Here is a 24278-nt window from a genome sequence, read left to right on the forward strand (position 1 = left end):
CTGGGTGAGGGAACATAAGTGGGAAATTTCATAATTCGCTCTTTAAAGCCTCAGGTAGGTCTCTCTCCCTTCATGTCTATCATTGTGCGAGCCTGTCTTGTTGGGCAATTCTGTTGTTTAAAGAAAATGTGTAATATTTTGTACCTGTTCCCTAAATATAAACCAATTACTTGACTGGGGAAAAAATGTGATCTGTATTGTACTTCAGAGGCAGTTTTAGTAATCTTTTTATTATATTTTAAAAGATATCTGTATCTTTTATTTTTAAAAAATTAAAAAAGACTTTATTTGAGACAGAAAGCATGTGCACAGTACGCGGCAGGGGAGACAGAGGGAGAGGGAGCAGACTCCTCAGTAAGCACAGGGCCCGATGCAGGGCTCTATCCCAAGACCCAGAGAGCGTCACACCTGAGACAAGCTGAAGGAAGATAATTCACCAACTAAGCCACTCAGGTGCCCCTCAGTAATCTTTTTAATATGTGATGTTAGTCTCATACACTAACCTTAGAACTTAACATCGTTTCCACCCCAATAAGATTCAGTCAACTCCACTATCTCCACAGAGTTCATTATGATGCCTTTTCATTGTTTTGTCTAGAGTGTTATATTTAAGTAACACTCTCTTTGGTCTGTGTTAAGTAATTATAAACAAAAATATTCCTAATAATATCCAATCAAAACTTAACACTGATATAATGTTCAATTCACCTGGAATTTATTAGGCATCTATATGTGCAGCTTTGCAGAATTCACATGGTTGAAAAAGAAGAGGCAGTGCAGTAAGTGACAGGATTCAGGTTTTAATACCAACTTTCTCAACGTTTGGCCACTTTGTGATTTGAGGACAAGTCCCTTTGCTCTAGGCCTTGACTTCCTAGACATCTGAATTTTTATGATTCTTGGTATATGTCAAGGTCTTTGCTCTCAAGTTTAAAAAGCATTCCAGATGAGGGATGGCTGAGTGGCTCAGTTAAGTGTCAGATTCTTGGTTTTGGCTTAGGTCATGATCTCAGGGTCATGAGTTGGAACTCCAAGTGGGTCTCTGCATCCAGTGGGGAGTCTGCTTGGGATCCTTTCCCTCTGCCTTTGCTCCTCCCCTTCTCTCTTTCTCTCTCTCTCTCTCTTTTTTTTTAAATTTTTTATTTATTTATGATAGTAGGCGGAGGGAAAAGCAGGCTCCATGCACCGGGAGCCCGACATGGGATTCGATCCCAGGTCTCCAGGATTGCGCCCTGGGCCAAAGGCAGGCGCTAAACCGCTGCACCACCCAGGGATCCCTCTCTTTCTCTCTCAAAAAAAAACCACACACAGACACACACACAAACCTCTAAAAAAAAAAAAAAAGCATTCACGACAATATAATTGCTAGAGTAAAAATAAGACCCAAAACAAGGTACATATTAGGAAGAAGAAAGAAATTGGCTATATAAGGTCCTGATATCTGATGAACAAGCTCTGTATTTAATATACAATAATATATATACAATTCCAATGACATTTTAAGTGCAGATAAAATGTGGTTTTATAAAATACATTGCTTTCTTACCTTCTTTTCATACTTAATAGTTTCCTTAATGACTCGGCCATAATATCTCCAATTTTCTTCTGTAACACAATGAACTTCCATTGTGGGTATGGTGGTTGGTGCTACACTATGGTGGCTCAAAACTGCTGAGCTTTCTTATTACTAAATCTAGTTTTTGTGCTTTCGGGGGCCTCATTTCATGCCAACAGATTGTCCCTTCTTGGTAAGTGGGCTTGGAAACCAGATACTGTTCCTGTAAAGTTTCATATTAAACACCAATACACAGAAGTGAAACAACCAGTTGTTCTCAAGGGAATTATATTGCATGAAAAAAAATCTCAATGGTTACATTGTATAGTTCACATATACTATGTCCTTGAAATGACAAAATTACAATGATATGGAGAACAGGTTAGTAGTTGCTAGGGGTTGGGGAGTGAAGTGGCTGTGACTGTAAAAGGATAGCAGGAGGGATCCTTAAGATTGTTCTGTATAGTGCCAGGTGGCGGTCACATGAATCTAAACATGGTAAGATTGCCGAGAACTAAATACACAAGGGAGTGCATGTAAAACTGGTGAATCTGAGGAGTAAATCATATCAATGTCAATTTCCTTGGATTTGATATTGAACAGTATGCATAAACGTTACTACTGGGAGAAACCAGGGGAAGAGTATACGGGATCACGGTATTTAGGTCACTCTGCAATTATCTCAAAAACTTAAAAAAAATCAATACATAGGATTTGAAGAACATTCTTAGTGCTGTAAACACACGGCCTTTGTGATATATTTTGGGTGCTCAAATTTATACTTTGACGGTTCTAAAAAAAAGAAATCTCAAATAGCTGGATTCTAGATACATGAGACAGTGCTCGTGTTCTAGCTTCCTAACAGAAGTGTACCTGTTAAGGGCAAGTCTTTTATTCACGGTATTTTGCTCAAGGCTTAAAACATTTTTTTTTAATTTTTATTTTATTATTTTATTTTTTTAAAGATTTTATTAATTTTTTCATGAAATACACAGAGAGAGGGAGAAAGAGGCAGACACAGGCAGAGGGAGAAGCAGGCTCCATGCAGGGAGCCCAATGTGGGACTCAATCCCGGGTCTCCAGTATCATGCCCTGGGCTGAAGGCAGACACTAAACCGCTGAGCCACCCAGAGATCCCCCCGCTTTTTTTTTTTTTTTTGATATTTGAAAAACGATTTTAAAATGATAATTGGCCAGAAAACCCTTTGTGGGGAAGGTGCTGCTTGGGGGGCATAATGGAACCTTATATTTGCAAACCCGAAGATGCTATGGCTGATAGCAGCTGCAACTATTAGGGTATTTTGGAGATACGTAAAATCCTTTAAAACAGTGACTGTCAAACTTCCTTTCTGCATAAAAAACACTAATTTCTTGGGATCTTGAAAGGGACCATTAGGGGCAGCCCGGGTGGCTCAGCGGTCTCGCGCCGCCTTCAGTCCAGGGCGTGATCCTGGAGACTTGGGATCGAGTCCCGCGTCGGGCTCCCTGCATGGAGCCTGCTTCTCCCTCTGCCTGTGTCTCTGCCTCTCTCTCTCTCTCTGTCATGAATAAATAAATAAATAAAATCTTAAAAAAAAAAAAAAGGACCATTAGGAAATAATCAGTTCGACTTTGACATCAGCCCAAGTGCGGAGGCAGAGATTGGGACCGCGGGGTGACTCCCTCAAACAGCAGTCGCTCTCCCCGTCTCTTAGGGGGTGAGCTAGGAAAGCGCTGGACAACACAGCCCTTAGAAACTGGGCTTCCCCTCTTTCCAAGCACTCCCCCCCCCCCCCCCCCGGGGGTTGTAGTTGCTGGAAGAGGAAACCTTTTCTAAGCAGCATGCAAAAGACCGCGGCGCTGAGCTCAGAGCCTGGCTTGCAGGACTAGCCCGGGGAAGCTTGCGCAAGCGCGGGACGGAGGAGGCTTGTCCTCTCCGCGCTGCCGTAGCGGCGAGGTGGCTCGTCGCCTCGCCCCCACCCCCGCCCCCACCCCCTTCCACGTCAGCCGAGGACTGTGCGGAGCCGCGGCTGCTGCCGCCGCGGGCCGGAGCCGGTGTGGACGGTCCCAGCGTCGCCGTAGCTGCCGCCCCGTGGAGCCAGGTGATGAGCCGAAGGCCCCCAGGCCCGGGGGGCGTGCTGGGCTGGGCCGCGTCGGAGGAGCGGGCTGTCCTCCGGGAAGATGCGGAAGGGGAGTGACTAGGCCGCTGGCGTCCGGGCCCGGCGGGGTGGAGCGGGGGGCTGGGAAGCCCGGGCCGGGGGCCCTTCCCGGGTCTCTGGTGCCCCCGGGCCGGCACCCGGGCGCGTCCACCCATCGACGTGAGGGCAGGTAGGAAGGTGCACGGCGTCTCCGCGGGGGCACCTCTGAGGAAAGATCATTGTTCTGTCAGATGGTTGGCTGGGAGGCTGGCCAGCGCGTCTTTTTTATTTTATTTTATTTTATTTTATTTTATTTTATTTTATTTTATTTATTTTATTTATTTTATTTAAATTTATTTATTTATTTGTTTATTTATTTATTTATAGCATGTCTTTTATTATATTCGGCATTATTTTTATGGGACACAATAGAAATTGGCCCTACCCTGCGGATACTTTAAAACTCCTGAGCCAGACTGAGTGAACTTTAGACCGTCAAGATCACGATAGTTAACCGCTCGTGTGTGTGTGTGTGTGTGTGTTTTAAATGTATTTATTCATGAGAGACGCAGAGACACAGGCAGAGGGAGAAGCAGGCTCCACGCAGGGCGCCCGACGTGGGACTCGATCCCGGGTCTCCAGGGTCACGCCCCAGGCCGGAGGCAGGCGCCAAGCCGCTGGGCCACCCAGGGATCCCCGTGTTTTTGGTTTTCTACTTGTAGTGATAATCCTCGTATTTTCCTTTTCCTAGATTTCCCTGCATCTGTCATCCTTCATTCTCGCATCGAGGTTCGCTTATATCCGGAAACCATGACGGCCGCCGAGAACGTGTGCTATACGTTAATTAACGTGCCCATGGATTCAGAACCACCGTCTGAAATTAGCTTAAAAAATGACCTAGGTAAACTCTGATAATATTTTGAAAATTAAGTGGAGGGGAAAAAAATGAGAATAAGGAGCTCATTTCCATTCCGAGTCGTCTTTGTAATTAGAAATACTTAATTTTTGTCTAACTACTTTGTTTTCTAGGATCTCTTCCTCAGAACTTTGATCTTATGACAAATGAAGACTTGTTACATTTAGACTTGCAGTGTTGATTTTTTTTTTTTTAAAACAAAACGTCTCAGTTTAGTTTACTAAAGCTAAATAAATAGTTGTTAGACATTCCTCAAAGTAACACAATGGCTTGTGTAGTTTAATATACGCTTAAGTGTAGCTGACAGTTTTCTGTAGGTAACAGGTTGAGAATGGGTGTTTGAACGCTCAGTTCCTCTGTGCATTTAACTTCATGTTACTTAGCTCGTAAAACCAAAAAAACTATGTTCTTTGGGTTTGCCACCTATTGAACTAATGAAGTCAACCTCGGAATATACATGTGTTTTCCAGAACAGTTTAAACCTTTCAAGCATGGAGGTTTCAAAAGCTTCAAGCTTTTTAAAAGCATTTATACAAAAAGAAAACAGATATATTTCTGGACTTTTTTTATTTGGTTATTTGACAGAGAGCATAAGTAGACAGAGTGGCAGGGAGAGGGAGAAGTACACTCCTCGCTGAGCAGAGAGCCCAATGCGGGCCTTGATCCCAGGACTCTGGGATCAGCACCCGAGCCAAAAGCAGACGCTTTTAAGTAAGTGACTAAGCCGCTCATGCACCCCCCTATTTTTGGATTTCATTTTATTTATTTATTTTAAGAATTTATTTATTCATTCATGAGAGACAGAGAGAGAGGCAGAGACACAGGCAGAGGGAGAAGCAGGCTCCATGCAGGGAGCCTGATGCGGAATTCGATCCCAGGACTCTGGTACCACGCCCTGGGCCAAAGGCAGAGGCTAAACCGCTGAGCCACCCAGGGATTCCCTATTTCTGGATTTTAAAAGTGTATACTCTGTCTTGTCTTTTTTAAAGTGATTCTGTCAAAAGCATTTTTCAAAGTAATGCACATTCCAAAAAAAATGATTCTTGTTTCATTGGAGTACTAAAAATAAGTTAAACTGGTTGGTAACTACTGTTTAAAACAGAATAAAATGAAAATTATGCTTCCCATCTTGAAAATATTTTTTAGAAGATAGTTTGCAATTTGAAAGACCCTATTTTACTTGCCTATTCCCACCTCTTAATCAGCAGTAACGGAATACCTCCTGATTATAGGCTACTTAATATTATGTTTCTGTTGAGATCCATTTTTATTTTTTATTTATTTATTTTTTATAAGATTTTATTTATTTATTCATGAGAGACACACACACACACACACAGAGGCAGAGACACAGGCAGATGAAGAAGCAGGCTCCATGCAGGGAGCCCGACGTGGGACTCAATCCCAGGTCTCCAGGATCACACCCTGGCCTGAAGGCGGGCACTAAACCTCTAAGCCACCCAGGGATTCCCCGAGATCCATTTTTAAAGAAGGAAAAAGAAATCCTCCTTTATGGCATTTAAACCCATACCCTCTTATATACAAAAGCCATATATAGTACTTTTTTTCCCCGTATTTATGTAAGATAGTAGAATGCAATGTACATTAATGAATAAACTTTCATTATTATTTTTTTCTTATAATTTGAAAGTTTTTGGTGTGCCTGGCTGGCTCAGTGGATCTTGAGTTTAAGCCCCATGTTGGGTATAAAGCTTACTTAAAAAAAGTTTTCACTTTTAGATCCCAAAATACTTAAGGTAACCCCTGTGACAATAAAGAACAAAACCTGTCCATTGTAATAATACCTTTTTTTTAAATTGTGGCTGCCTTAGCTATCCTCCCCCACCAAGAAATAAATAAGTAGTCTCAATTTTTTTTTAAGATTTTATTTATTTATTTATGAGAGACACAGAGAGAGAGAGAGGCAGAGACACAGGCAGAGGGAGAAAAGTAGGCTCCACTCAGGGAGCCCGACGCGGGACCCGATCCCAGGTCTCCGGGGTCACACCCTGGGCTGAAGGTGATGCTAAACCACTGAGCTACCCGGGCTGCCCACAAATCTCAAATTTTATGTATATTTTTTTACTGTATCTCAAAAGAGTTGAGATGAGAAAAAAATTAGAAGTAGTGTCCAATTTAAGTAACATTTTTTAGTTTGGTGAAATACTGAGTTATTTTACTTAAACTTTTAGCTACTGGACATGAGTTCTGATAACTATACATTAACCAGAGTACGAAGTACTTGATATATTATGGTGAACTGAATTAATATTTGAAATTTTCCATATTTTTGTAATGCTCATGGAGGAAAAGAAGTTTTGAAAATTTTGAAGATGTAGGAAAAAAGCATTTTTCACCTTATTTTGAATTGTTGGAATAAATGGAAATTGAAGTTAAGAGGGCTTGGATTATAAATGATACAGATTTTTTACAAGTTTTCTATGAATTTTTAACATTTAGTTACAAGAGGAGCTATATCCTGCTAAACTCTTAGAATTTGCTAATTTTTTTTTTTTAAAGATTTTATTTATTTATTCATGATAGTCACACAGAGAGAGAGGCAGAGACACAGGCAGAGGGAGAAGCAGGCTCCATGCAGGGACCCCGCCGTGGGATTTGATCCCGGGTCTCCAGGATCACGCCCTGGGCCAAAGGCAGGCGCCAAACCGCTGCGCCACCCAGGGATCCCAGAATTTGCTAATTTGGAAAAAGTAGTCAAATGCTGGAATAAAAGAAGATATCAGCATTATAGTGATGCAGTTTTATGCTTTTTGGACTTTGTATCCCTTACGCTATCAAACAGATTGGGGAAAAAAACCCACAATTTTTTTATATTCAGAAAGGAAGCTCAGGACAAAGATAAAATCTCTTTAGCCTCAGCAAATAACTGATTATGGTTGTTGTTTCTTGATTTGATATGGCAATACCAATTTTTTTTTCATATGTGGCAGAGATGCATGAGAAGATGTTATGTTTTAAACAAATATGTTGACCCTTGTGGCATAAATTGGGCAAGAACCCTTCCTGTAGTCTCAGTTGAACACAAATTGAGAACCTGAGGATATTCTCTATTCTGCAACATGTAAAAATATCATGTCAAACTACTAATAGATAAATAGCCTTCGGGGGCTAGAAAGAAATTTTGATTTAGCTATTATAATTCTTCCAAAGCTTAAATCCTTTCTGTAACTCTACCAGCTGATTGTTCACAGTCTCTTATCTCTGGCAACAACAAGGAACTCTCATTTGATGGCCACTTAGCCCTAATGGTTGGAAATGTATTCCTAGTTCTATTCTTTTGCTCATGATAACCCTAAGATTTTTTTTTTAAGATTTAATTTTTTATTCATGAGAGACACACAGAGAAAGGCAGAGACACAGGCAGAGGGAGAAGCAGGCTCCCTGTGGAGAACCTGACATGTGACTTGATCCCAGACCCCAGGATCACACCCTTGCCCAAGGCAGACACTCAAACACTGAGCCACCCGGGTGTCCCTAACCCTAAGATTATTAAAAACTTTGTCATCCCTCTTTGTCCTCCCCTCTCCTAGATACTTGTTTATTTCTGTGATGTAAGCCATTGTAGTGGTGTGCTTGACTCTTAATGTTCCTGCCTTTAAATTTTGGATACAAAATGTTTTTTACCATAAATTCTTCAGTATGCAGTGATAGTGATGAGATTAGAGATTGTTTTGCATAAAATAGTTTATGGTGTAAATTGCTTTAAGCTTAGTAACAAAAAGCTAGTATCATGAGTGTGTCATCCTTAATTCTAAATAATGGTTACCCATCTAGTACATTTTATTTTCTTCCATTTTTTAGGCAATTTCTTAAAAAAGAATCTGAAGTTTTGTAGTCTGTAGAAACATCATGAGATTTTGGAATTAGTGTATTAGTCCCTAGCCTTTTTGAATTTGAAGATCTAATGTTAAAAAAAAAAATGTCCCTGATCCTTCTCTTGCCCTCATAATAGTGGTTATCACTTTGATTAATGAAATGCACAACTAAATAAAAGCTACATTGAATTCAGAAGCATTCACTCTAACAGCATCTATTTACACTTTGAAAAACAGTTACAGGGGCACCTGGGTGACTTAGTGGTTGAGCATCTGCCTTTGGCTCAGGTCATGATCCCTGGGGTCCTGGGACCGAATCCTGCATCAGGCTCCCTTCAGGGAGCTTGCTTCTCCCTCTGCCTATGTCTCCTCCTCTCTCTCTGTGTTTCACATGAATAAACAAAATCTTTAAAAAAAGGGCAGCCTGGGTGGCTCAGCGGTTTAGTGCCACCTTCAGCCCAGGGCGTGATCCTGGAGACCCGGGATTGAGTTCCATGTCAGGCTCCCTGCATGGAACCTGCTTCTCCCTCTGCCAATGTCTCTGCCTCTCTTCCTCTGTGTGTCTCTCTTGAATAAATAAATAAAATCTTAAAAAAAAAACTTAAAAAAAGTTATATATTTGTTTGAGACATGCATTATTTGGTATATCTATAGATGTGGTGGCTTCTGCATTGATTCCTTGGGTTAGGGACCAGAGATCTCACCCAGTTTCTTTATATTCTGTATTAAGTATCATGAGGTTCAGAGAGATAAATGCCTTCTGTAAAGTCATTCAGCTTGTTTGTGGCAGCTAGGTCGAAAACCCTTATGACTTTGTTTAGTGCCTTTATTATCATTACTACGGATACAGTGAGAAAATGTTTTATTCTGTTAATTGTAAAATTTTCTGAGGAATTTTCCTTTGAAAAAAATTTTTTCTTACATCAGAAAAAGGAGATGTGAAGTCAAAGACTGAAGCTTTGAAGAAAGTGATCATTATGATTCTGAATGGTGAAAAGCTTCCTGGACTTCTGATGACCATCATTCGTTTTGTGCTACCTCTTCAGGATCATACCATCAAAAAATTACTTCTGGTATTTTGGGAAATTGTTCCTAAAACAACTCCAGATGGGAGACTTTTACATGAAATGATCCTTGTATGTGATGCATACAGAAAGGTAAACTAAACCATGGTTATTTCTGAATATTGCCTTGATTTTAATTGTAAAATTGGTGGAATGGGAGTTCTCTTGATTTTTAAAATTAAATCTTGGGTAAGGTCTAAGTTATCAATAATTGGAACTGCAGTTGTAAAGAGTTATTGTAAAAAGTTTTATTGTTACTTTCTTTGGATATTTTCAATATATTTTTATGTTACTAATAAAAAAACACATAGAATATGATACATTGATGTGATAGGTGAAAATTGATTTGACAGGAATATGAAGGAAATTGTCAGATAATCTAGATTTTTTCCTTGAACCTACTTATTTTATCCATAGGAAATTTTGCTCTTAAAAATTGTGTGTTGTTTCATAAAAGGCTGTAACTCAACATTTCATATTTAACTTTTATCAGGATCTTCAGCATCCTAATGAATTTATTCGAGGATCTACTCTTCGTTTTCTTTGCAAATTGAAAGAAGCAGAATTGCTAGAACCTTTAATGCCAGCTATCCGTGCTTGTTTGGAGCACCGACATAGCTACGTTAGAAGAAATGCTGTTTTGGCCATCTATACAATCTATAGGTAAATGAAGGTACTCTTGTGGCTTACTTTTGTGAGGATTGTTTAGTCTAGAGGTTCCATAGCATTTCCTTACAGATTGTACATACTTGTAGATAACTTTTTCTTTGGCCTTAACAATATTTTTTTCTTATTATCGTTAATGTTGTCAACATTGAAAAGATCTGGCAATACTGGGTCCTAGTTTCTGCATAGCAACAATATGCTGAAATTGACAGTAGTTCCCTTAAATAAGTTGTACACTTTCCAGTTTACAGTGCCTATCATTGTAGTACTTTAGCCCACTTAATTCATTTGTTGACTTGCTTAGCCTCTTTAGGATTTGAGTTTTTGACCCTGCTTTTGAATTCTCTTTATGTGGAATGTGGGTCTTAACCTTTTTACCCTTAGAAGCCTTAAGTAGGGAGCTTTTTATTTTTTTATTTATTTTTTATTTTTTTTAAGATTTTATTTATTTATTCATGAGAGACACAGAGAGAGAGGCAGAGACACAGGCAGAGGGAGAAGCGAGCTCCATGCAGGGAGCCCAACGTGGGACCCAATCCCGGGTCTCCAGGACCACATCCTGGGCTGAAGGCAGCGTTAAACCACTGAGCCACCTGGGCTGCCCAGGAGGGAACTTTTTAATGAGAAAGGTTATAGTTCTCAACTGATTCCTGTTCTTGGAAAGCTGAAGTTTCTGGATTTTAAAAATGATTCAAAGAATCAGATAAGGCTATAATGCTTGGTTTTTATAATCACTAGTGTTAATCCATTTAAAGATTTTATTTATTTGTTCATGAGAGACAGAAAAAGAGAGAGGCAGAGACACAGGCAGAGGGAGAAGCAGGCTCCGTGCAGGGACCCTGATGCGGGACTCGATCCCGGGACTCCAGGATCATACCCTGGGCCGAAGGCAGGCACTAAACCACTGAGCCACCCAGGGATCCCGGTGTTAATCCATTTAAATGTAGGATGTAATTTTTATAAATGTCTTCGTACTTTAAGAGTTGATTGTTACATAATTTCACAGTTCTCTTCACAGTTCTCTTATTGCTATATTAGATTTTGTTAACTGTTAGGGCAGTGATATTCTGGTTAATAATGTAGAATTCCTTAAAAGTTACCATATAGACTACAAAAATTTCAGAACTTAAGCTAGACTGCATACACAGGAATTACAACATTTATTAAACAATGGGAAATTTGAACACTGTAGATGATATTAAGGAATGTTAAGTTTTTAAAGGTATGATAATGGCATTATGATTTGTTTTAAAAAGAAAGAATCTGGGATGCCTGCAGGGGCTCCGCGGTTGGGTGCCTCCCAGGTCATGATCCTGGGATCCGGGATCGAGTTCCGCATCGGCTCCTTGCGAGGAGTCTGCTTCTCCCTCTGCCTGTGTTTTTGCCTTTCTCTCTTAGTCTGTATCCCTCATGAATAAGTAAATAAATCTTTAAAAAAATAAAATAAAAAATAAAAAAGAATCCTTAATTATAATATGTCAGTATATTTACAGAAGAAGTAGTAAGTGGTCTGGGATTTGTTTCAAAATAATATTGAAGGAAAAGAAGTGTGCAGGGGTATAGGTGAAACAAAAATGGCCATGAATTAACAATTGTTGAAGCTAGATGATGGTTTTTAAACTGGTTTTCATTATTTTGTATACAACAGGTACTTTAAAATTTCCTGAATAGGAAGTAAATTAACAAGTAAGTGAATAAGTAAATATAATGCATAATTAATAAAATTCAAGGGACTCCTTTTTTCCTGATAATTCTTTTTTTTTTTTTTTTTAAGATTTTATTTATTGATGAGAGACAGAGAAAGAGAGAGAGAGAAAGGCAGAGACACAGGCAGAGGGAGAAGCAGGCTCCACGCAGGGAGCCCGATGAGGGACTTGATCCAGGGTCCCCAGGATCACACCCCGGGCCGAAGGCAGGCGCCCAACTGCTGAGCCACCCAGGGATCCCCCTTTTTCCTGATAATTCTTAATGAACAATCTTTCAGTACCTTGAGATTGTCATTATGTGCATTTTATTCCTAAAGTATATGAAAGACCATTATTAGAGATATTCAGTTGAAAGCATGTGGAAAAAGTCAGCTTTTTCTTTATTAAACTAGATAATATATAATTGATAATTTAATAGATAAAGATGTAAGTTTGTAATTTCTATCCACAGTTCTAATTGACTTAAGGTTACAAAATGCAAAACAATTAACAATGTTATAAAGCTTGATAAAGATAAATTTTAGTAGTGTTCAAGGAGTTACTAAAATAACAAAGCAAGTTTTATTAAATACGAATATTACCTGTTTTATTTCAAGGAATTTTGAGCATCTTATACCTGATGCTCCTGAACTCATACATGATTTTCTGGTGAATGAGAAGGATGCAAGTTGCAAAAGGAATGCATTTATGATGCTAATTCATGCAGATCAGGTAAAGTAGTTTTTTATATGACTGTATTCAAATGAGAATTAAAAGTACATAGGCCAAAAAAAAAAAAAAAAAAAAAAAAGTACATAGGCCTAATCAGGTTTTATTTAGTCCATGATTTAGCTTATACTACAAGTGTTTGTATATTTTTTTTTAGATTTTTGAACTTAATTTGTATAAAATAGTTTTTTCTTAACCCTTCTTCAGACAATTGCTTATGTATATACTTTATTTTTAGTAAACATCTGAGAAATAGTTAATAATGGCCACTTGACAGTGTTTCCAGATTGAAGTTATTATGGCTATATTTTGTGGCACTCTATTTTGGGGTTTGAGCCTGATTATCCTTCTGTTGGTATAGGTCTAAAATTGTTTAGTAGAAAAAAATAGTAGCATTGTATAGGGTTCACCCTGAGCTGTGTCTGTGAAAGAAGCATAGTCTTCAGTGTAGGTGTGTATCCTTACTAGACTCTTCAGATTTCATAAGTCAGTGTCAACTCTACATCCAGCTCTTGTTGGTGCTTAAAATGTACGGATCAGCTGGTGGGTTAGCAGTGAATCTGCATACTTTAATGGCATATTATCCTGAAATTTTTGCTATCCAATATTCTCAAAATGTGGGAAATAATATGCATGAAGACTGAAAGATATAGAATCTATCCATTTTTCTGAAATTTAGATGCTGTCATTTTGTGTGTGTGAACAAGATGATAAGAAAGCTGCTTATTTGGGCCAGAATGTTTTGTTCTCTTTTGTTCAATTGGTATTATTGACCTATATATATAATACTATGCTGTTTACCCACATGGGGGGCATAATCAGAAAAAGGTCAATAAAATTTTCTGATACTTTTTCTGTAGAGATATTGTTGAGATCATAGTTTTTTTATATCACAGTATTCAGTATATGAGAATCGTTGAGATTTTTCTTTTAGGTCTTAGAAGTAAGAATAACCATGTTCCTAAATAGCTGGTTTGTTTTGGTTGTGTGGGTTCTCTGAATCATGTAACACAGTATTTTCCTCTTCAGTTTAGCTGCTAGAAAATTCATACCCCAGATTTGTGGCCCATTTCTAGAATATGTATTGGACTTTCTTTCTTACATGTATATGTTAACCTTCTTTTTTTCCTTCATTTGATTTTTCTTTGCCCTCATTTCCACATTCATTTTATATTCAATTGTGTATGTTTTTTTAAGGTTGCACTGATTAAGTCCTTTTGTTGAATGAGGTGGAATTTGATAAATATATTTTTATTTTGTTAGGATCGAGCTTTGGATTACCTAAGTACTTGCATTGATCAGGTTCACACATTTGGAGACATTCTTCAGTTGGTTATTGTTGAACTAATTTATAAGGTAAGACTAATCTATAATGGATAAAATATACTCTAAGAGTTGTCTCTTTCAGGAATGCTGCTTAATTGTTGGGGTAATATGTTTTAATAATAGAAATCTATGTATATATTTTTTAAGATTTATTTATTTATTTATTTATTTATGAGGGAGAACACAAGCAGGGAGGGGCAGAGGGAGAGGAAGAAGCAGATTCCCTGCTGAGGAAGGAGCCTGACATGGGGCTTAGTCCCTGGACTCCGGGATCATGACCTGAGCTAAAGACAGATGCTTAACCAGCTGAGCCACCCAGGCGCCCCAGTAGAAGAAAAATTTTGTAGCATAGTCTATGAAAGTCTTTTTTAAAAAAAATTTTCATTTGATTTATTGTGTTTTCCAAACACTTCCTATTTCTCTAAACCTCTATAAAGAAGTCTATTAAAAACTGATGCCTTGACCTAATACAGCAGTAGAGAAATCATCCTGCACTATTTAGTAACTGAATTGATTATGAATCAGGCTTTGGAATAAAATTTAAGATTTGAGTATGTACCATACTACTTTGGAAATCTAAAAACAAATCAGAAAACTTCTAAATACTTTCTTTGTTCCCTGTTTGTAAAAGAGAATAGACTTAAATATGTCAAAATGACATTGTTGGCCATTGACCAATAGGAAGTCTAAAACTAGATAAGAGATTTGGATTTTAAAATGGAGTGCTTTATTGGCAACATTTAAATTTGCTACATCCTTTGAAAGGATTGATTGCATCTTAATTTTCTGATAAAAGATAAAATAACATCTAGTTTTGCTATTGATAACCATGGGAGACCAACAAAAATATACATCAGGACTGACTTTACTAAATAGAAGAATATTGACAAAAAAAAAAAAAGACGAAGAATATTGACAAAGTACCACAGCAGACACTGCTGATAACAGCTATCTCTGATTTTGAGAGAAAAGGGCCCTTTTCAACATAGAGTACCAGTCATTTGGATTTGGCATTCAAGATGAAACTAGAACTGTAAATATATAGTTCCTTTTAATTCATTGTATGGTTTAGAGATGCTGCTGAGGCTCTCAAAAATAGGGATTCTCTGCTATTCAGAGATTTCTTTGTCTAGCAGGGTCCAGTTATTCGCAAGAGTGAATAGCTTTTGAGTCATGCCTGAATAAGAGAGATTTGACTATATATATTAGAGGAAAATCTGACATAAAAACCAATTTCAGGAAAAAAATAAGGAATGTTTGCTTCATAGGTAAAGATACTAAAATATTTTTTGGATAGCATAGAATATTTTAGTTGTTTCCAAAGTACTGAATATGGTTCCAGATAAATAAGTAGTAGTACTTGAAAAAGGGGTTATCTTTTTTGCTTTTAGAATGGGTATTTTCCTTTTTTGGCGGGGGGAGGCAATATTTTCCTTTTATTAGCCATTGAGATTGATAGCCATCATGTTTCCTTTTTTGACATGATATCCAGAATAAAAATTTAGGACCATTTTTTTTTTTTTAAGATTTTATGTATTTATTCATGAGAGACACAGAAAGGCAAAGACCCAGGCAGTGGGAGGAGAAGCAGGCCATTCAAGGAGCCCGTTGTGGGACTCGATCCTGGAAATCCAGGATCACGCCCTGAGCCAAAGGCAGACACTCAACCATTGAGCCACCCAGGCGTCCCTAGGACCAAATTTAATATCCTATCACAATATCCATATTAATGCACTTGGTTAATGAGTTGTCCTTGACTTTGTTACTTTACATTTTCTTATTCTATTTCATTTGTATATAGTCTGCATTCTTTTATTATAAGCCATTAGAAAATCTTTTGTGAAAGAATATTAATTATGATTGAATGAATAAATGAGTGAGTAGCTGTAACAGCTGTCTGAAGTAAAACCTGTTTCTTCCTGAAATTACCAGTCACAGTGTCTCATGTCATGTTGGCTGACATCTTCAGATGCCTTATAACATTATTCTTCACTTTCAAATTAAGAAAACTAGCATCCCAAAAGCTGACATCTATAAAAAAATCTGTTTGAAAGCAAGTGTCCCTGAAATCCGTTGAAACCTAGATGTTTTCTTCTCCAGGTCTGTCATGCTAATCCATCAGAAAGGGCTCGTTTTATTCGCTGCATCTATAACTTATTACAGTCGTCTAGCCCTGCTGTAAAATATGAAGCTGCCGGAACATTAGTGACACTCTCTAGTGCGCCTACTGCAATCAAGGTACTGCTTATTTCATTTAGTTCATTCAGTTAGATGATAGATATGCTATCTTAGCACTTGTGACTTATTTTTTTATTTTATATTTTGTTCTCTTTTTTAAAAAAATTCATTTATTTGCTTGAGACAGATAGAATGTGGGGGATGGGAGAGCAAAAGGAGAGAGAGTGAGAATCTCAAACAGGCTCTTCCAGAAGGGTGGAGCCCAATGTAGGGCTCAGTCCCAGGGCCCCGAGATCATAACCTGAGCCAAAACCAAGAGTCAGACACTTAACTGTCTGAGCTACCTGGGTGCCCCAGCACTTATGATTTAGTGACATTGCAGTTTACTACGTGATTACATGGCATTACGTGGCACAGAAATAACAATTTATAAATTTTGTGATATTATTGGATTCTTTACATAGTCCAATCTTTTTTCTTCCTTCCTGCTTTCATACATATACATGGGAAGAGAGACCGAGAGACAATACTAACATTTCTAGTTTCTAGAGAATGATACTGATATATTTTTTTAAGATTTTATTTATTTATTCATGAGAGACACAGAGAGAAAGAGAGGCAGAGACATAGGCAGAGGGAGAAGCAGGCTCCACGCGAGGAGCCCGACGCAGGACTCGATTCCGTGTCTCCAGGATCACGCCCCAGGCCAAAGGCAGGCGCCAAACTGCTGAGCCACCAAGGGATTCCCCCTGATACTGATATTTTAAGATCTCTCCCCATACTTTAATTATATTAGAACCCAGATCTGGGAAAATGAACTTTGGATCCTACATGATGGATCCTAAAAAAGATTATAGTGCATATTTTCAATACTGGGATACTGCTTTCTTTTCTATAATTTACTGTATCAACTGCATGAGGAACCCCTAATATATTCAGAGAATGAATAGTTTTATAAAGCCAGCTTGTAGGAGACTTGATTGCTTTACCTGCCAATACTTAGAAAAAGTTGTTTTACCTTTTTTATTTTGAAATAATTTTAGGCTTACAGAACAGCAAAACAGTAAAAGTTGTAAAAATAGGACAAAGTTCTCATCACCCTTCCCCAGCTTCCTGTCATGTTTGTGTCTTACATAGCAATTGTGTAATTGTCAAAATTAAGAAATTACCATTGGAACAATATGAGTATTGTTAACTAAACTATCGACTTTATTTGAATTCCACCAATTTCGTCACTAATCTCCTTTTTTTGTACCAGAGTTCCATCCAGGATCCCATGTTACATTTAGTTGTCATGTGTTAGTGTCCTCTAATCTGTGACACTTCCCCAGGCCTTTCCTTGTTTCTAATGACCTTATACTTTTGAGGAATTCTAGGTCAGTTTGCTTGTAAAATGTCCCACAATTTGAATTTGTCTGATGTTTTCTCACAATTAAATTGAGGTTATACATTTTGGGGAAGAATACTGTGGAAGTGCTGAACCTTTCTCAATGTGTTATATCAAGGAGTACATGATGTTGGGATACTTTAGGATGTTAACCTTGATCAGTTGGTTAAGGTGGTACTTGCTGGGTTTCTCCACTGTTGAGTTATTATTTATTTATTGTTGAGTTACTACTTTTGTAATTAGTAAATAACATGGGAAGATACTTTTTTTTTTTTTAAGATTTTATTTATTTATCCATGAGAGACACAGGCAGAGAGAAACAGGCTCCCTGCAGGGAGCCTGATGTGGGACTCCATCCCGGGACCCCCGGACCCCTTCACACCCTGGGCCAAAGGCAGGCGCTAAACCTCTGAGCCACCCAGGGATCCCAGGAAGATACTTTGAAACTGCAAATATCCTATTTTTCCTCAAACTTATACCAACTAAATTTAACATTTCTGTACAGCAATTATTAATGTGATATTCTAATGGTGACTTTCTGTTTCCCTCATTCTACATTTATTAACTGGAGTACTGCAAGGAAGAGTTGTCCCTTTTCTACCCACTCTCCCTCCTTTTCTTTCTTCATATTAGTATGGCTACTTTCTTCTATGTGTTATAATCATTATCATTACTTCTTTTATCGATCATATTATTCCAGTTTTGGTCATTGGGAGCTCTTTCATGTTTGCTGCTTTGTATTCTGCTTTTAATGAGTCAGGGTCATCTTTATAGTCTTGATTTTTCTCTGCTGTAATTCAGGTGTGTTAGACTATGCACCTAAACTAAAAGATCCTCAATAGCTATATTTTTGGGGATACTCTACTTTTTTCTGCCTTGTTTCTTAGTTTCAGTCCTTATTTTTTGACTGTTAGTATTTCTGCCTATAGCAGCCCCTTTTCTTCCTTCTAATATGTGATGCTTCTTAACTTTTTTAATCTTGAAAATAATGAGATTTGTTAGAATTTAGGGAATAGAGGGACACATTCCTTTGGGAAACTTTTAGAGCAGGAGTAGTGAATGTATTTTGGCTTCTTTGGGGGCTTTTTTTTTTTTTTTTTAAACATTTTTATTTATTTATGATAGTCACAGAGAGAGAGAGGCAGAGACATAGGCAGAGGGAGAAGCAGGCTCCATGCACCGAGAGCCCGACGTGGGATTCGATCCCGGGTCTCCAGGATCGCGCCCTGGGGCAAAGGCAGGCGCCAAACCGCTGCGCCACCCAGGGATCCCTTTTTTTTTTCTTATTTGCAGATTCTGTGTTTAAGATGGATGATGTTCTTAAAGTGTGTTTCTTTTTTTTATATAGGCTGCTGCTCAGTGTTACATTGATTTAATTATTAAGGAGAGTGACAACAACGTCAAGCTCATAGTTCTGGATCGATTGATAGAATTAAAAGAGCATCCTGCTCATGAACGAGTACTACAGGTAAATACTAGCTGAAAGAAAGAAATCCTGAGTAAAATCCTTTTCAAATTGAGGTAATGCTCAAGCCTTGCTATCTTGGTTAACCTAAATTCTTGCGGATTGGGCAGTTTAAATTTTGGTCAACTAAGGTGTACCATTAAATGATATTAATGGTGTAATACTATTTGGGGGTATTGTCTTTGCCATAAAAAAAATTTCTGACGTGAATTAATATTTTATCTTACATCTTTTCTATTTGCACTACATTTGATATTCTCAGCAATAGAGATATATTAATTTGAATTTGAATATAATTTATAGTTTTTGAAAAATAATTTTTCAAATTATTGAAAGGATAAAAGGATAGAGGATAAAAGATATTGAATTCTATAGAATTATCAGCATTCCTATGTAATCCATGAAAATAATGATTGTTATAAAGCCCCATGACAGCTAAATTCAATGCTGTTCTGGACTAGAGCAACACCAAAAAATATGCTCTACAGGACATTATTAGGACACTTGGAGAAATGTGATTTATAGACTGTATATTAGTTAATATTGTTACCACTCTTCTCTGAATTTGATAATTTTATTATGGTTATATAAGAGTCTATCCTTATTCTTGGGAGGTGTACACTAAAATATTCAGGTGTAGAGGGAGTTTGATAAAGTATATGGTGTATGCAGCAAAATATTAACTAGTGAGCATAAGTGAAAGTTATACAGGAATTGATTTTTCAAACTGTTTTATCAGCTAAATTTTTTAATTTTTTAATTTATATATATCTTTTTAAAGATTTATTTATTCATGAGAGACAGGCAGAGACACAGGCAGAGGGAGAAGTAGGTTCCCTGCAGGGAGTCTGATGTGGGAGTCGATCCCAGACCCCAGGATCGCGCTCTAAGTGAAAAGCAGATGCTCAAATGCTGAGCCACCCAGGCATCCCGCTAAATTTTTTTTATTATTAATTAAAAACAAATTTTTTTTAAACATTTTATTTATTTATTCATGAGAGACACAGAGAGATAGAGGCAGAGACACAGGCAGAGGGAGAAGCAGGCTCCATGCAGGGAGCCTGATATGGGACTTGATCCGGGGTCTCCAGGATCAGGCTCTGGGCTGAAGGCAGTGCTAAACCGCTGAGCCACCCAGACGGCCCTAAATTTTTTTCAAATAAAGTTTTAAAGAAGTAAGATCATTTGTAAATGAGTTTTGCTATATTTTAAAATCTTTATCTGCCAGAGTGGTTCTTTTTTAAAGTATGTGCCATTAAAACATTACATTTCCTTGCAGAGTAAAAATAATGTTAGTGCACTTAATGAAATTAATAGTTTCTTTTCTCTTCTTTTCTTTTCTTTTCTTTTCTTTTCTTTTCTTTTCTTTTTAAGATTTTATTTATTCATGAGAGACAGAGAGAGAGAGACAGAGAGAGAGAGGCAGAGACACAGGCAGAGGGAGAAGCAGGCTCCATGCAGGGAGCCTGATGTGGGACTTGATCCTGAGACTTCAGGATTATGCCCTGAGCCAAAGGCAGGCACTAAACCACTGAGCCACCCAATACCAACACCAAAGTTAGATTTTCCCAGATGTCCCTGACATATCCTCTTTGTTTGGCTTGTCCATTTCATGACATGGTCTTATTGACAAGACCAGACCAATTGTCCTATAAGATGCCCTTCCTTACAGATTACTTTCTGGTAGTGTTGTTTAGTTTCTTTCACTGATTTCTGAATTTTCTATAAACTATAAGTTTGATCTAAAGCTTGATAGAGTCACAGTAACAGTTGTAATTTGAATGCATCATATGTGATATTACATACTTCATATTGCATTACACCAAGATACCCAAAATACCTGGTTCTTCCAGCACTGGTGATTTTATTACTGATGAAAGAATTAAGGTGATGATGATGGTCAGAACCCTCCATCCTGTGGTTAAGACATTTTCCTCTTAATATTGTTGTTAATTCTGGATTTTTTATTCTTTATTAGGATCTTGTTATGGACATCTTGAGAGTATTGAGCACACCAGACTTAGAAGTACGCAAGAAAACTTTGCAGTTAGCACTGGATCTCGTCTCTTCTAGGAATGTTGAAGAGGTAAAACAAAACTCTGACAGCACTGTGGTAAGCTGCCAGGCCAAACATGGTATAATTCCAATTTATTTTTACTTTGTTCTCTAGCTGGTTATTGTTCTGAAGAAGGAAGTGATTAAAACAAATAATGTGTCTGAGCATGAAGATACCGACAAATATAGACAGCTCCTTGTGAGAACATTGCATTCCTGTTCTGTCCGATTTCCAGATATGGCTGCAAATGTTATTCCTGTGGTATGTAATTCTGATGACTTTAATTTTGAAATTCTCTAAAAGAATAGAAAGTTTTAGTTATTTAGCAGTTAAACTGTCCAGTAGAATCACTGAATCTTGTGGTCGAAAGGGATCTTTATTTCACTCTTAAGCTCAGAAAGATAAAGGACTCTGACTTCTTTCTACATCTTCAAAGAAGCAAACACACAAACACATAATAACAAAAATACCTGCACATATTATTATAACTGATGTTTGTTACAATTATCTATGGTAGAATTATGCTATGTTGCAACTGTATTTCTTTCGATAGTTTTACCTCTTTATTTTTATTATTATTTTTTTTTTTTAGTTTTACCTCTTTAAAGTTGAAGGATTTAGTTACAGGAAAAATATTTGTACCTAGAATCATTGACTTCTGTCACTGTCAAATAAATGAAGTATGTTATTATTATTAGAAATTTTGTCTTTGAACTTAATATTTTCTCTGAAATGATTTTTAGTTATAACTTAGGAGTATCCAGTTAACTTATTTTGAGTCATTATTTCTTTTTTTTTTTTTTAAAGATTTTATTTATTTATTCATGAGAGGGAGGGAGAGGGAGAGGCAGAGACACAGGCAGGGGGAGAAGCAGGCTCCATGCAGGGAGTCCCGGGTCTCCAGGATCAGGCCCTGGGCCGAAGGTGGTGCTAAACCGCTGAGCCACCCGGGCTGCCCCTTGAGTTGTGTATTTCCAGCTTTGGGTTTTTTTTTTTTTTTTTTTTTTTTTAAAGATTTTATTTATTCATGAGAGACACATAGAAGCAGACACAGCAGAGGGAGAAGCAGGCTCCCTGTGGGGACCCCGATGGGGGACTTGATCTCAGCCAAAGACAGACACTCAACCACTGAGCCACCCAGGTGCCCTTCCAGCTTTTGTTTTATTAGTGACTTTTTTTGTAGTAAAGTTGGCTATCCAAAACCCAGAAAAGACATTGTGACTTAGTTTTTATAACAGAGCTTGTGTCTTATATTTTGTTATATGTTTTAAAATTATTACATTCTGGGGGCAGCCCCAGTGGCCCAGTGGTTTAGCACCGCCTTTGGCTCAGGGCGTGATCCTGGAGGCCCGAGATTGAGACCCATGTCGGGCTCCCTGCATGGAGCCTGTTTCTCCCTCTCCCTGTGTCTCTGTCTCTGTCTCTCTCTCTCTCTCTTTGTGTGTGTCTCTCATGAATAAATAAATAAAATCTTAAAAAATTACATTCTTTGTGAATTTGTTTACTTCTTAAAACTTAGATAATTTTCTTTCTGAAAATAATAGTTATGGATGCTTGGGTGGCTCAATCAGTTAAGCGTTCAACTCTTGATTTTGTCTCAGGTTCGTGACCTCAGGGTTGTGAGATTGAGTGGACTCAGGGCTCAGTGTGGAGTCTGCTTGAGATTCTCTTTCTCCCTCTTCATCACCCCCTTCCCACACTCACATGCCTGTGCACTCTTGCTCTCTCTCAAATAAATAAATCTTTTTAAAAAACTTATATAATTTACCCTATTTTCCTCTTTCCCCCCCTTTCAGTTAATGGAATTTCTCAGTGACAATAATGAAGCAGCAGCTGCTGATGTCCTGGAGTTTGTTCGTGAAGCCATTCAGCGCTTTGATAACCTGAGAATGCTTATTGTTGAGAAGATGCTTGAAGTCTTTCATGCTATTAAATCTGTCAAGTAGGTCTAAAATCTGTTTAAATGTAGGGTCAAGCATTGTACTAGAGTCTATTTTTAAAGGATCAGTTGATAGAAAATGTAAAGGAGAAGAAATGAATCAAGACACTAAAGCCAAAATAAGGATTACAATAAACATCACCTCACCCTCACCCTCGGTAAATCCATAATCTATGGGTGAAAATTTGTTTTTTTATATGTGATTTAGCTAAGTTTCTTTATCCTTATTTTTTCTAAAACAGGGTGAATCCTAAAATGACTGATGAACATATGTTTAAAGTATATCACTTTCTGGATATCATTATTTTTATCCCCCGTTAGCATTTACTAAAATGAGGGATTGAAAATGCAGCCTAAATCTGACATTGTGCATTCCCTTAAATAGCCTTTGCTAATGAGAAAGGACTATTGCATCCAAATTTTGCTTCATTTAAAGCATCTGATGGATACAGTATAATAGACTTGCATTATATCTGCCTGGATAGAAAAGAAAGGACCACTGTAAATTGTTTTTATGATATGAAGTATTGATATTTATAGAAGTGAAAAAGATTTGCTTCCTTTGTGAGAAAAAAAATCATACCAAAGTTTTGTCTTTAATGGCCATCATTTTAGAGCTTTAGTTTCTAAAATATTTTCTAAATCAATTTAATAAAAATCTTAAGGCAAAGATAACTGAAGACTATTCAGTTTAACATTTTTAACTAGAGAGTTGTTGCTTTCTTAATGTTTTTTGGAGTTTTTAAATTACTGATCCTTTGCATTCCTTCCTTGTCCATTTTTCTGTTCAGCATCTTGTCTTTTCTTTCCAGTGACTACAAATAAAAGTGAATTACTTTTTTACACCAAAGTAACACATTTTTTATAGTAATAAATGATAAAATATACCTTAACTCTGTCCTAAATGGAGGGTAACACCTTTCTGGGAGATGGTTTGGTATTTTTTTTTAATTTTATTTATTTATTCCTGAGAGACACAGAGAGAGAGAGAGAGAGGCTCAGAGACAGGCAGAGGGAGAAGCAGGCTCCATGCAGGGAGCCCGACATGGGACTCGATCCCGGGTCTCCAGGATCATGCCCTGGGCTGATGGCGGTGCTAAACCACTGAGCCACTCGGAGTGCCTGTATTTTATTTTTACTGATGAGTTTACCAATTTTAAAGTGTTCCTGATAATAATAATGGGTGAGAATACTTATTTTCCTTTGAATCCTTGTGATTTCTGGAGAGTTATATTCTTTCTTAAAATTTCATCCATAGTCCCTGGTTACTGCAGAATCTTATTTTCTTGTTTGAACTTAAATTCACAGAGAAAGATCTCTGCCTGCAGATTTGTTGGCAGTGTTTCAGAACTTGTATTC

General features: G+C 37.7%; 1 protein-coding gene across 2 annotated transcripts in view; it reads left to right on the forward strand.

The window, feature by feature from the left end:
• Nucleotides 1-3517: 3517 nt before the first annotated feature.
• The window catches only part of COPB1 (coat protein complex I subunit beta 1), a 37724-nt gene continuing 16963 nt past the window's right edge, over nt 3518-24278 (forward strand). The window contains exons 1-11 of one of the 2 annotated variants that reach the window (XM_077866394.1): nt 3518-3636; nt 4424-4573; nt 9352-9581; nt 9982-10151; nt 12457-12571; nt 13832-13924; nt 15995-16132; nt 18808-18927; nt 20903-21010; nt 21095-21241; nt 22777-22922. In XM_077866394.1, the coding sequence (XP_077722520.1) occupies nt 4483-4573; nt 9352-9581; nt 9982-10151; nt 12457-12571; nt 13832-13924; nt 15995-16132; nt 18808-18927; nt 20903-21010; nt 21095-21241; nt 22777-22922 (1358 nt within the window). In that variant the 5' untranslated portion in view covers nt 3518-3636; nt 4424-4482. Of the gene's footprint in view, nt 3637-3750; nt 3863-4423; nt 4574-9351; nt 9582-9981; nt 10152-12456; nt 12572-13831; nt 13925-15994; nt 16133-18807; nt 18928-20902; nt 21011-21094; nt 21242-22776; nt 22923-24278 lie in introns of those variants that run through there. The other variant, XM_077866395.1, reaches the window with a different exon arrangement.

This window comes from Canis aureus, chromosome 23 (genome assembly GCF_053574225.1).
Source record: "Canis aureus isolate CA01 chromosome 23, VMU_Caureus_v.1.0, whole genome shotgun sequence".
NCBI classification, from domain to species: domain Eukaryota; kingdom Metazoa; phylum Chordata; class Mammalia; order Carnivora; family Canidae; genus Canis; species Canis aureus.